The sequence below is a fragment of the Rhinopithecus bieti genome, unplaced genomic scaffold (assembly GCF_001698545.2).
Source record: "Rhinopithecus bieti isolate Rb0 unplaced genomic scaffold, ASM169854v2 scaffold_29990, whole genome shotgun sequence".
Taxonomy (NCBI): domain Eukaryota; kingdom Metazoa; phylum Chordata; class Mammalia; order Primates; family Cercopithecidae; genus Rhinopithecus; species Rhinopithecus bieti.
In genome coordinates, this window is record NW_016812921.1 from 335838 (window position 1) to 349355 (window position 13518).

Here is a 13518-nt window from a genome sequence, read left to right on the forward strand (position 1 = left end):
GGGCTGAGGGCTGGGGCTCCACTGGCTTCAGGAGAAAGAAGACGTCAACACTGAGTGAGTGCCTTTTCTGAAGTAACTAGGGCAACAGTTTCAATAAACACATGGAACCTTTGACACCAGAAATGACCTTTATTCTCTATCTTTTTCATGTGATAAGCCATGGGGAGGAAAGGATAAAGGATCGGGTGCCCCCCGTGCAGGCTTGGAACTTGCTGAAGGTGCCAGGTAGGCTGTGCAGCTGCATCTTAGTCACGGGAAGTAGAAACAGGTTCACAGCGTACAACACTAAAGTCACTCTCAAGGTCTCCAGACCATTTGGAATTGTGAGTACAGTTCACTTTAATAAACTTTCTCTCCTGGATTTGATTTAGTTCCATTTGTTTGAAAGGAAAGACTCCAGATTAACTTCTGAGCTGTGTGCACACTACAAAGTTTCCAAAGAACTTTAATTACCTTGCGGATGCCCCAACCATCAGCAGTGCGTCTCCTGGGGGACAGACGCATTGATCCAGACCAAAAGCCAGGGAGGAGGCAGCAGGCCAGGAGTAAGAGGTCCAAACAGGGATGCTGGTTCTGGGTATACCCACCACGAAATGCCAGTGAATTCAAGAACAAAACCCCAAATGCCAATGCAGACCGGCAGGACGGAGGCCAAGGGACTGGGAAAATAGGAAAATTAATCCGCAAGACAAGGCACTGCCATGGTGCCCACAACAGCTCACGCTCAGAGTCACAGTGGACGGGCTCCTCAGGCCCAGTCAGGCGCAAATCAGGTACTTCCCTCCTGGCACCCACAGTGTCAGCCTGTGGGGCCCAAGGGCAAACCTCTGTGCTCCCTGTGCCCAGCAAAGGATGTGGCAAGAGTCCAAGGCTGAAATCAGTGGCCTCTGAACATCTTACTCTCTTTGGACAAAAATCTCTCACTGAGGCCTACTGTGTAACGATGAGAAAATCAAACTTCTGTTTGAGGCCACCACGGGAGCCCAAGAACATCACCCACTCCCACAGCCTGCAGAGCCTGCCCTAAGCCACAGATGACCCCAGCTACACCCTACTCAGGAGCACAGCTGGTTCTACGCTCTAGCCCCGCGGCCTCCTGGATCCCGGAGTCACACACGGCAGATGGAGAGGGTAGAGGGCAGGCTCCACAGAGAACTCCGGCCAGGGAGGGCCAACACTGCACGTGGCCCACCAGGCCGCCCGGGCATGGCAGACGGGCAGCGCCCCCCACCACTGGCAGCTGGAAGCTTCGTGTGTCCAGTCTTGACCTTTGCTTTGTTTCAGGGCACAGCACCACCCGCAGGAACCGCCTTGCACCTGGGGAGCCACCCAAACTGTCCACGCTTGGCCCTGTCCTGCCCGCACACTCTCAGGCCTTCGACAGACCTGCAGAGGACGTAGGAGGTAGTGGAGGCCAAATGAGGCGGCTCCCCGCAGGGGCAGCCCCCAGGAGACATCGGGCAGGGCTGGGCAGGTCACAGGCATGCAGGCCCAACAGAGGGACGGCCAGTGCCCCACGTGTGATCCCTCAGGCCCAGGGCCTTGGCTCAGCTGCAGTGTTGTGCAGAAGCGTGCGTCCTCGGCCACCCCCTCAACCCGACCTGGACGGCTCAAAGGAGGTTTTCTTCCTGCAACCCCCGGCAGAGAAGGCTCCTACAGGCTCTGCCAGGGGGTTGCAGGAAGAAAACTGGAAACTCTTTAAATTGACCATGTTCTGGTTGGGCGCAAGTGGCTCACGCCTGTAATCCCAGCACTTTGGGAGGCCAAGGTGGGCAGATCACGAAGTCAGGAGATCAAGACCATCCTGGCTAAAACGGTGAAATTGCGTCTCTACTAAAAATACAAAATGTTAGCCGGGAGTGGTGGCAGGCACCTGTAGTCCCAGCTACTCGGGAGGCTGAGGCAGGAGAATGGTGTGAACCTGGGGTCGGAGCTTGCAGTGAGCCGAGATTGCACCACTGCACTCCAGCCTGGGCAACACAGCAAGACTACGCCTCAAAAAAAGAAAAAAAAAATGACCATGTTCTAAGTTGTGAGGTCCGTATCAAAAGATGTTTTAAAAAAAGTTATTTTCAGGTTTTTCTAAAATCCACACAATCACAGAAAAATATCACATACATTTTAATCATAAATAAGTGGCATGCACAGAGAAAACCGATGTCAGAAGGCAAAGACATTCAACTGAGGACGCATTCAGAACATTCAAACACTGTCTAAACCAACATTAATATTCTCTCAATATTAAAAAAAAAATTAACCTATGAAAAGATTTGGGTTTTAATCCAAGAAATGATGAGACCGCCTTGAGCACCCCACAGCGGCCACATGCAATTCACTTCTGCACTCAGCTCTGCTTCGTGTTACCAGCACAGGCAAGGCAAGGCAGGGCAGGGCGGGGGAATCTTATGGGATACATATTTCTATCAAAAAGAAATCAAGCTTACGTTTTCAGAGGACTTTCCTCACAACCAAACTCCCAAGGGCGGTAGCCCGGAAAGTAATTCAATCACCCCACAAGCGTAGGTCACGTCACCCTGCTGACAAGTGACTGCTGTTCCAACAGCTGCAAAGATATTTGAGGCTCAGAAAAAGCATCGCCACAGGGAAGAACAGGACAGCCCAGCTATTCTGGGACAATGACCCAAAACACTCCCGTCAGGGCTCGGCAGGGCTCCGTGTAAGTCTTTTTTTTGAGACGAAGTTTCGCTCTCATTGCCCAGGCTAGAGTGCAATGGCACGATCGCAGCTCGTCACAATCTCCGCCTCCTGGGTTCAAGTGATTCTCTTGCCTCAGCCTCCCGAGTAGCTGGGATTACAAGTATGTGCCACCATGGCCGGCTAATTTTGTATTTTTAGTAAAGACAGGGCTTCTCCATGTTGGTCAAGCTGGTCTCGAACTCCCAACCTCAGGTGATCCACCCACCTTGGCCTCCAAAAGTGCTGGGATTACAGGCGTGAGCCACTGCGGCCGGCCTGTGTAAGTCTTTTCACAGGGTAAAGCCTGAGGAAAGACCAGGAGCAGAGCGGCCACCACACGAGAGGCATTCTCACCAATCACAGGCCTGTGGATCTACCAACACACTCACAGGAACGAGGGAACAGTGACCAGCATCACAGGAACAAACACAGATCCTGATGTGAGCCAGCCAGAAGAGACTGGCACGTGGGCTGGGCTTGTGATGAAATGCAGGAATCGCTGTGGGTGTTTTAGGTGAGATGGATAAATCCTGGTTATGCTGTACTGGGGGAAAACACCTCACTCGCAGACACATGGTGTCTTGGATTTGCTTCTAAACAATCAGGAGGAGAGGGGGACTGATACACTGAGTGTGTACTCCACTAACCAGCGGGACCGGGGGCTTGCTGAGTTATTCTATTTCTGCAAATGCTGCCATCTGCCCCAAAAAAGATAATATAAAATAAACAGTACATCCCACCTCCCCGTAGCCCAATTATTTTCTTCTGTGAAATCAGCTACACCAAAACAATCACGTAAAAGAGTATCTGAGCGGACGGGCACAGTGGCTCACGCCTGTAATCCTAGCACTTTGGGAGGCCGAGACGGGCAGATCACGAGGTCAGGAGTTTGAGACCAGCCTGCCAACATGGTGAAACCTTCTTTCTACTAAAAATACAAAAATTAGCCAGGCGTGCTGGTATGCACCTGTAATCCCAGCTACTAAGGAGGTTGAGGCAGGAGAATGGCTTAAACCCGGGGGGGTGGAGGTTGCCGTGAGCCAAGATCACGTCACTGCACTATACAGCCTGGCGACAGAGCGAGACTCCATCTCAAAAAAAAAAAAAAACACCTAAGACTGGGCACAGTGGCTCACGCCTGTAATCCTAGCACTTAGGGAGGGTGAAGCGGGTGGATCACGAGGTCAAGAGATCAAGACCATCCTGGGTAACATGATGAAACCCCATCTCTACTAAAAATACAAGAATTAGCGAGGCATGGTGGTGCACACTGTAGTCCCAGCTACTTGGGAGGCTGAGGCAGGAAAATCGCTTGAACCAGGGAGGTGGAGGTTGCAGTGAGCCAAGATCACACCACTGCGCTCCAGCCTGGCGACAGAGCGAGACTGTGTCTCAAAAAAAAAAAAAAAAAAAAAGAGTATCGACATGCACATTCTTAGCAGCAAAGTAAAAAGATAACTTACTCGTGCAAACTTGTACCTCAACTAGAAAAATACTGCAAAGACACTCTTAGTCCAGGCCAGGTGCAGCTCACGCCTATGGTCCCAGCACTCTGGGAGGCTGAGACAAAAGGATTGCTTGAGGCCTGGAATTTGAGACCAGCCTGGGCAACACAGTGAGACCCCATTTATACAAAAAATAAATTACCCAGGTGTGGTGGTGCACATCTGTAGTCCCAGCTACTCAGGAGGCTGAGGCAGGAGGACCACTTGAGGCCAGGCGTTCAAGGTCGCAGTGAGCTGTGATTGCATCACTACCTTCAGCCTGGGCAACAGAGCAAGATCCTCTCTCCAAAACAACAACAACAACAAAAACAGTCACCCTAGAAGAACAAAAGTACAGGTTAAAAGATGCAGGTAGGCCGGGCGCGGTGGCTCAAGCCTGTAATCCCAGCACTTTGGGAGGCCAAGGCGGGTGGATCACGAGGTCAGGAGATCGAGACCATCCTGGCTAACACCGTGAAACCCCGTCTCTACTAAAATACAAAAAACTAGCCGGGCGAGGTGGCGGGCGCCTGTAGTCCCAGCTACTCGGGAGGCTGAGGCAGGAGAATGGCGTAAACCTGGGAGGCGGAGCTTGCAGTGAGCTGAGATCCGGCCACTGCACTCCAGTCCGGGCGACAGAGCGAGACTCCGCCTCAAAAAAAAAAAAAAAAATAGATGCAGGTGACACACCATTTCAGAAAATGAACACCTCTTTGTGCTATGTGCAGATAAAACGGACAGAATTCCTCTAGCATGAGTCCTTAGAAAAGGGAGATAGAATCTGACTTTTCCAGAGAAGACAGACCTACACAATGCCCAGCAGGGTGCAGGTCTCAGGGCTGCGCCTCAGAACTGAGGGGCCAGTGTCTACACTGGGCAGCACCCAGAGCTGTCCATGTGAAGAAACAAGTCAGTTCCAACCTCAGAATCCGGCGCTGCGTCACCCATTCTCGGGAGCAGTCCCTCTTCACTGAGCAAACCTGTCAGGCCCAAAGCCTTCCTTTATGGCTAGAAATGAGATCTTAGCATGTCCTCTTTTAAAAACCCCTTGAAACAGTATGTACAAAAACAAACCACCTAAAATTTGCACACAATGTTTCAAGTAAATTACCAGTTATTTCTCAAGTGCTCCAAACAGAGACTCAAACCCTCCCCGCCAGAGAGGCCAGGAGATCGTACAGACCCAGAACATGGAAACAGGAGGACCCCAGGCATTCAGCCTGTAGGACAACATGCAGAACGACATGTGTGCATGTGCTGTGTGTGTGCATGTGCTGTGTATATGAGAAAGTGCTGTGCACGTTCACGTGCTGTATGAGCATGTGCCCTGTGTGTGCACGTGTTGTGTGTGTGTGCTGTGTGCACACATGGCCATGTGTATGTTCTATGTGTGTGTGTAGTGTGCTGTGTGTGGGGCACATGCATGTGCTGCGTGTGTGCAGTGCTGTGTGTGTGCATGTGGCTTGTATTGTGTGTGCGCACATATGCTGTGTGTGCATTTGCCTTGTTATGGGCACATGGGTTTGGTGAATGTGGCTGCATGTATGTGATGTGTGTGCAACATGTGCGCGTGTGTGGCGTGTGCTTGTGTGCATGTGCCTTGTATGGGCAGCTGTGCCGTGAGTGTGTTGCGTGTGCACATGTGCTGTGTGGGAGACCACCGTGGCTGTGTGAGTGCACATGTGCTGTATGTGTGGCTGTGTAGTGCTGTGTGTGAGCATGTGCTGTGTGTGTGTGTGTGCTGTCCCTGTGTGTACTGTGCTATGTTGTGATGTGCTCTGTGTGTGTGCCTTATATGGGCAGCATGTGCTGTGTGTGTGTGCTGCGTGTGTGCATGTGCCATGTGCACGGCATGGTGCCATGTGCGCATGTGCTGTATGTGTTGCGTGTGCTGTGGTTGTGCATATGTGGCTGTGTATGTGCATGTGCTGTGGTGTGTCATCGTATTGGCACCATGTGCTGTGTTGAGTGTGCTATGTGTACGTGTGCTGTGTGTGCATGTGCTACGTGTATGCGCATGTGCTGTGTGCATGTTGCTGTCTGCACATGCTGTGTGGCCACGGCACATGTGCGCGTGCATGTGCTGGCATGTGTGTGCTGCATGGGTGTGCAGTGCTGCATGCGCATGTGCTGTGTATGCATGTGCCTTGTACTAGTGTACTGTGTGCACATGCTGTGTGTGTGCTGCGTGTGTGGCTGTGTGCATGTTGGTGTGTGCTGTTTTCATGTGCATGTGTGCACATGTGCTGTGTGTGGCTATGTGTTGTGTGGCTTGTGCTTGTGTGCACGTGTGTGCTTCGTGTATGAGTAGTGCTCTTGCATGTGGCACATGTGGCTGTGGTTGGCATGGTGGCTATGTATGTGCTGTGTGCGCACATGTGCTTGCCTGCAATGTGTCTGTGTGTAAGCACGTGCTGTGTGTGCATGTGCTCTGTATGTGCTGTTTGTGTGCATGTGCTGTGTGAATGCACATGTGTTGTGTGTTTGTGTGCGCTCATCGTGCAGGCCAGCAGGCGGGGTGGTGGTGCCTGGGTGGGGCAGGTGCACAGGTCCACAAGTGGGGAGACCTTGCTGCTTAAATGCAGTCCTGCATGGATGCAGAGAGTCAAGACCACAGCAGGTGGCAGGGGATCTCAGCCAGGCCCCTCCACAGCCACCTTGGGAATCCAAGGGGGATTCCGACTGCTCGGTCTGGCTTCTTCTGACACAATTTGGTACCAGTGCTTATGCATATACTGACACAAAAGATTTTTTAAAAAATGAAAAAGTAACTACACTGGCCAGGTGCAGGGGCTCACGCTTGTAATCCCAGTACTTTGGGGAGGCCAAGGTGGGAGGATCACTTGAGTCCGTGAGTTCAAGACCAGCGTGGGCGACAAAACAATAAAAGTTAGCAAGGCAAGGTGGCACGTGCCTGTATCCCAGCTACTTGGGAGGCTGAGGTGGGAGGACTGCTTAAGCCTGGCAGGCAGAGGCTGCAGTGAGCCAGGATTGTGACACTGCACTCCAGCCTTTTTTTTTTTTTTTTTTTTTTTTTGAGATGTTGTCTTTAAAAGAAAAAAAAAGAAAGAAAGTAAACCATACTGTGTGCAGATTTCTTTCTTTTTTTTTCCTGCAGCCACAGACTCCCAGGCTCAAGCAATTTTCTCTCCTCAGTCGCCCAAGCAGCTGGGACTACAGGCCTGCATCACCATGCCTAGTTAATTTTTACTTTTCTTTTTTTTTTTTTTGAGACAGAGTCTCGCGCTGTCGCCCAGGCTGGAGGGCAGTGGTGTGATCTTCGCTCACTGTAACCTCTGCCTCCTGGGTTCATGCCATTCTCCTGCCTCAGCCTCCAGAATAGCTGGGACTACAGGCACCTGCCACCACGCCTGGCTAATTGTTTGTATTTTTAGTAGAAACAGGGTTTCACAGTGTTAGCCAGGATGGTGTCGATCTCCTGACCTCATGATCCGCCCGCTTCAGCCTCCCAAAGTGCTGGGATTACAGGCGTGAGCCACCACACCCAGACAATTTTTGTTTTTAGAAGTGGACTCTTGCTATGTTGCCCAGGCTGGTCTCGAACTCCTGAGCTCAAGAGATCCTCCCACCATGGCCTCCCGAAGCCCTAGGATTACAGGCGTGAGCCCCAAGCCCAGCCTGTGTGCAGATTTGTAAGAGCAATTAAACGTGCTCTGTATCCACACAAGCCACATCCCCCACAGCAGCCCAAGCTGGGATGGCCCCTCCAGCTCAGCATGCCCTCCCCCGTCAGCCTCCAGGCTCTCCGTGCCCCTCCGTTGCCATCATCAGCTGGCAGGCGCCCCTCACTATCCCTCGAGCCACCTAGTGCCACACCTGAGATGAGCCCCGGCCTCCCTGACCCCCGGCCTCCCAGGCTCTAAATCGCCTCCACCTTGTTTTTCGTCCAGCTGCCAAGTAGCCTTTAGGACAGATGTGTGGTTGCTCCACAGACCACTCGCTGCCTGCAAACCAGGGCATAACGCTGCCCTCCAGAGGCCCCAGTGGGAAGGGAGGCCAACCAAAGACACCTCCCGCAGATGCCCATCCCTGCAGCTGCTTGCTGGCCAAGAGCACTGACACATCTGCCCCCACGAAGCTGTACCCTTTGAGCACAGACCCCCTAGCACGCACAACCCAGCACCTCCAAGTGTACCCATAAGTGCCTCAACACTCTGATGAAGACTCAGGGCAGAGAAGCCCAGGAGGCACCCCTGTGGGAACCACACCCATGGAGCTGCTCATCTGCACAGCCCCCTCCCACAGCACCTCCAGCTCCCCCAGCACTCCGCCGGCTCCCCAGAACCTCCAGCTCCCCAGAACCTCCGGCTCCCCCAACTCCGCCTGCCCTGCTTGCTGCTCCTGCATCTTGGCAGCGTGCGTCTCTGAGTTCCTGCAGGGCCGCTAGCTGCTGATGCTCCAGGAGCAGGACCTCGGCATCCACCCTGTCCAGGGCTTCGGTCCTCTCTTCCTCCAGCAGGCGTCTCGGATTGCACAGGGCCATGACCAGCTCCTTCTGTCCGGGAAACATCCAGACGTGCCACATCCCCACACAGGGCACGGAAGGTGCACACACTCCACATGCTTCCCATGACTAAATCAGGCCATGGTTTGAAATACACACTTCATGTGTGATATGCAAGTTCCTCCTTTCTGAATATTCTTTCAGAACTTCGTTTTCTTTAAATCAAACAAACCAAGAAAACCTAATTTTAAATCCACAGCTTGGGAACAAGCGCTATTCTCCACAGCATCTGTTTGCCCGTGATCAAAACTGGGAAAGAAAGGAAGCTGAAGCTGGCATCTGAGGACTCGCCTAGAGGGCAGCTCCCAGCAGCATCAGACCCCTTTCTAAATTTTGTCCAGAAAGACAACCTGGCTCCAGCTTCTCTCAAGAGGCACCTCCCAAGCTGGGAGCAGTGGCTCACGCCTGTAATTCCAACTACCTGGGAGGCCAAGGCAAGAGGATCTCTTGAGGCCAGGAGTTTGAGACTAGCCTGGGCAACATCGAGAGACCCTGCCCCTTAAAAAACAAAACAGAAACAAACCCCCAGAACGCCATGACATCTGGTAAAGACAAGGACAGGACAGAGGCCCAGGACAGACACTGACTGCACCGTGCTCACGACAGCAGTTGGAGCCCTGAACAGGTTCTGCTTTCCAGGAATTCCCCCGAGATCACATGCTCAGACCACACAAAACGGACAGCCTGAAACATAACATGAAACCCCACAGCGGTTAAAGAAGGTTCCACTTTTCTCCTGTTCTCACACAGAGCTGAAGGAAAGGAAACAATACACCAGCGCTCCGGAGCCTTACAACCGCTCCCCACAGTCAGGAAGGAGGAAGCCCTCCCGTGGCATGCTGGTATCGGGAAAAGAACGCGTCCATCTTATCCGAGCTGGCAATTCCCTAGTTTATACTTCAGAATATGTACTTCCTAAGTGTCTGACAAGGTATTGATCTGCCAGAACAGCCATTTCTAACTGCCTCATCAGCTCTAGACCATGCCCCATCCACCCTGCAGCCAGGCCTACCCATCCCCTGCCTGCAGGGAGACAGGCCAGCCCCAGCGGCCCCACATGTTCAGCAGAGCAGACTCATCTACTTCAAGGCAAGAAAACCTCAGAGACCTCACTGAGGGCAGAGAAAGTGGAAGGTGTGTGTGAGAAGACAACATGTGTCCTTTCCTGAGTCACAGGCACTGCAGATTCTGCAGTTGGGCGCCAGCCCAGGGCAACAGGGACTTCGCCAGAAAATCTTCTTCATGATAAAACTTTTTTTTTTTTTTTTTTGAGACGGAGTCTCGCTTTGTCGCCCAGGCTGGGGGGTAGGGGCCGGATCTCAGCTCACTGCAAGCTCCGCCTCCCGGGTTTACGCCATTCTCCTGCCTCAGCCTCCCGAGCAGCTGGGACCACAGGTGCCCGCCACCTCACCCGGCTAGTTTTTTTTTTTGTATTTTTTAGTAGAGATGGGGTTTCACCGTGTTAGCCAGGATGGTCTCGATCTCCTGACCTCGCGATCCGGCCATCTCGGCCTCCCAAAGTGCTGGGATTACAGGATTGAGCCACCGTGCACGGCCCTCATGATAAAAACTTGAAGTGCCTGGCAAATGAACCATCACTGCTTTTTTTGGTTTGTTTGTTTTTTGAGACAGGGCATTGCTCTGTTGCCCAGGCTCGAGTGCAGTGGCGTGATCTCAGCTCACTGCAAGCTCCGCCTCCAGGGTTCACGTCATTCTCCTGCCTCAGCCTCCCGAGTAGCTGGGACTACAGGCGCCCGTCACCACATCTGGCTAATTTTTTGTATTTTTAGTAAAGACGAGGTTTCACCGTGTAAGCCAGGATGGTCTCAATCTCTTGACATCGTGACCCACCTGCCTCGGCCTCCCAAAGTGCTGGGATTACAGGTGTGAGCTATTTTTGATTTTTTTTTTTTTTTTTTTTGAGATAGGGTCTCACTGTTGCAGTCCAGGCTGGAGTGCAATGGCACAGTCTTAGCTCACCCTGCAGCCTCGACTTCCTGGGCTCAAGCAATCCTCCTGCTTCAGCCTCCAAAGCAGCTGAGACTACAGGTGAGTACCCCCACGCCCAGCTAATTGTTTTTATTTTTTGTAGACCACAGGCTGGTCTCAAACTCCTGGGCTCAAGTAATCCAACTGCCTCGGCCTCCTAAACTGCTGTGATTACAGACGTGAGCCATCATGCCTGGCCCATCACTGCTCTTGAAATGTGGCAAAAGGGTTTAATTACAGGAAACATCAATAAAGGAGGGGCCCAAGGCTCTGAATATGCAACACGACAATCAGATCTACCCACAGCACCTGGAAACCAAGTCTGCTGCAGGAGTGCCGGTCAGCCTTGAGGAATACTCCAAAGCCCACAGAACCCCACACCAAGGTCTGGGCCCTCTCACATACATATGAGAGCAAAGCCTTTAGCAAGGTGCCTGTGATCAAAATAACCCTTCAACTCGGTGTTTTAAAGCCCAGCTCAGGCCAGGTGTGGTGGCTCATGCCTGTAATCCCAGCACTCTGGGAGGTCAAGGCGAGTGTATCGCCTGAGGTCAGGAGTTCGAGACCAGCTTGGCCAACATGGTGAAACCCAGTCTCTACTAAAAATACAAAAATTAACCAGGCATAGCGGCAAGCGCCTGTAATCCCAGCTACTTGGGAGGCTGAGGCAGGAGAATCGCTCGAACCCAAGAGGCGAAGGTTGCAGTGAGCCAAGATCGCACCACTGCACTCCAGCCTGGTGACAGAGCAAGACTCTGTCTCAAAAATAAAAAAAATTAAAAAAAAAAAAAGGCCCAGTTCACAAGACCAGAAGTCCCCACCGATCCCGGCAGCCTGTGAGACATACAGACACCCGCACAGGCGCACAAAGCACGCACGCAGACATGTGACACGCGGGGGAAACACACGGGTGGGGGGAGAGGTCTGCCCTGAGCTGGGGCAGGGCCCGTGCGCCTTACCTGGTGCGCTCCCTGCAGCTCGTGAGCCACGGTTCCGGGGAGCTCCCTGCTCGCTGCGGTTTGCAGGCCGTCCCGCACAGACTGCAGCTCCTCGTCGTGTTTTTGCTTCAGCTTCTCCAACTCTTGAGTCAAAATTGTCTGGTGAAGAGAGTCCTGTTTCTGCAGTTGTTCCTCAAAGTCTGCTCGTAAGAGCTCTAGGGCCCGCCTGTGCTCCTCACGGATGGTCCGAATTTCAGACAGGTAACAGGATTCCAAAGAATCAAGGCTGGACAGATGTCTGGTCTCCAGAGCGCTGAGGTCGGCAGCGTGTTTCGTCTGCAGTTCGGCCACACGCGCGGCCAGCAGAGCCCCCTGCTTGCTCTCTAAGGAGGCTGTCAGCTCGCCCAGTGCGGCCTGGTGTCTGGCCTCGAGCTCTGCCGTCACTGACAGGAGCCGCTGCTGGTGTCTCTCCTGGAGGAGCTGCAGCTCGCGGGTGTGCTGCTCCTGGGCCTCCTGCAGGAAGGCATCTTGTTCTGCACTGAATTTCTCGGTGATCTCTTTACGTTCCTCTAAAAACCTGTGGCAACAAAGTGAACACAGGACAGCTAAATACGCACCCAGGAAGCAAGCATCGATCCTTGCAAAAGCCAAGTCAGTTTCCTAAAGGAAATGCCACTTCAACTGTTCAGGTCTTCCGTTTTGGGATTTTAACTGCTCTTAGTACTTCTCCGTCTACCACCAGAAATAACAAGTGGGAGAGTGAAGAGGCCCCAAGAAGCCAGAGGAGCCCAAAGGCTAAAGGCCAAAGCCATGGGAGTCACCAGGTCACAGACCACAGGTAGGACCCAGTACCCTTGGCAAGAGACAGTGCACACATATTCCCACCAGTGCCACTCACGGCAGGTACAACCAACCTCCTACTCACACCAGGGCGTCCGAGCCAGATCCCAACCAAGAATGCCAAGGCAATCTCTGCTCCTCAGCAGGGAAGGGGCACTGCCCATAGGGGCCCATTGGGAGGGTGAGGCCTGAGAACCCCATGACAGTGAATAGAATCCCATGGCAGTGAATTAAGGAGGTGCAGGTGGCACTCAGGGCCAAAGACAGGGGCAATGAGAGTTCTCACAGAAGGACCTGCTCCCATCAGCAGGCCAAAGAGCCTGGAGCCGGAGGCTCCTGCAAAATGCCGAGGCCTCCAAATGGCACTGGCGACACAGGACAGATGGCAAGAGGCACGGGCACCTCTGTGCCTGGAAGCCTCTCCTGAGGGCCTCCTTGGCTCAGCTCCACCACGAAGCACAAGTGTCACAGCCTGGGGAGAAGAACGTCCTGCTCGTGTTCATGCAGCCCTGGCGACTTGAACGTGAGTTTCTCCAACTCCTAAGCGGGGCCGTGTGTGGCCCCAAGTTCTCCAACCCCTGAGCGGGGCCCTCTGTGGCACTGAGTTCTCCAACCCCTGAGCGAGGCCCTCTGCGGCCCCAAGTTCTCCAACCCCTGAGCGGGGCCCTCTGTGGCCCTGAGTTTTCCAATCCCCGAGCGGGGCCCTGTGCAGCCCTGGCTGCTGGGGAAGAGCTGGGTGGGACAGACAGATGAGAAGGAACGGCACAGCCCAAGGACTGAGGCTCACAAAAAGGGGTCAGCACCAGCAGGCAAAGAACCCAATCACTTTCTAAACCTCTTGAAAACTTCAGAGAAGAGTGTGTATGTTTTAGAAAAACATGCTTATTTTTAAAAATCACCTGTTTAAGTTAAAAAAATATAAAAACGGTTAGTGGATAAACTCCATGTCCTTATGACACCTTATAAACGAGGTTTAGCTTCTACTGTTCAAATCTTAAAACACGTGAAGAACAACAGAGACGATGACTGATGTCCACCCTCGACA

The 13518-nt window shown here is 52.8% G+C and overlaps 1 protein-coding gene across 5 annotated transcripts in view; it reads right to left on the reverse strand.

The window, feature by feature from the left end:
- PCNT (pericentrin) overlaps positions 1-13518 on the reverse strand; it is a 122098-nt gene that overhangs the window by 65113 nt on the left and 43467 nt on the right. For all 5 annotated transcript variants that reach the window (XM_017847273.1, XM_017847270.1, XM_017847269.1 and 2 more), the window contains one exon: positions 11655-12210. In XM_017847273.1, the coding sequence (XP_017702762.1) occupies positions 11655-12210 (556 nt within the window). The remainder of the gene's footprint in view (positions 1-11654; positions 12211-13518) is intronic.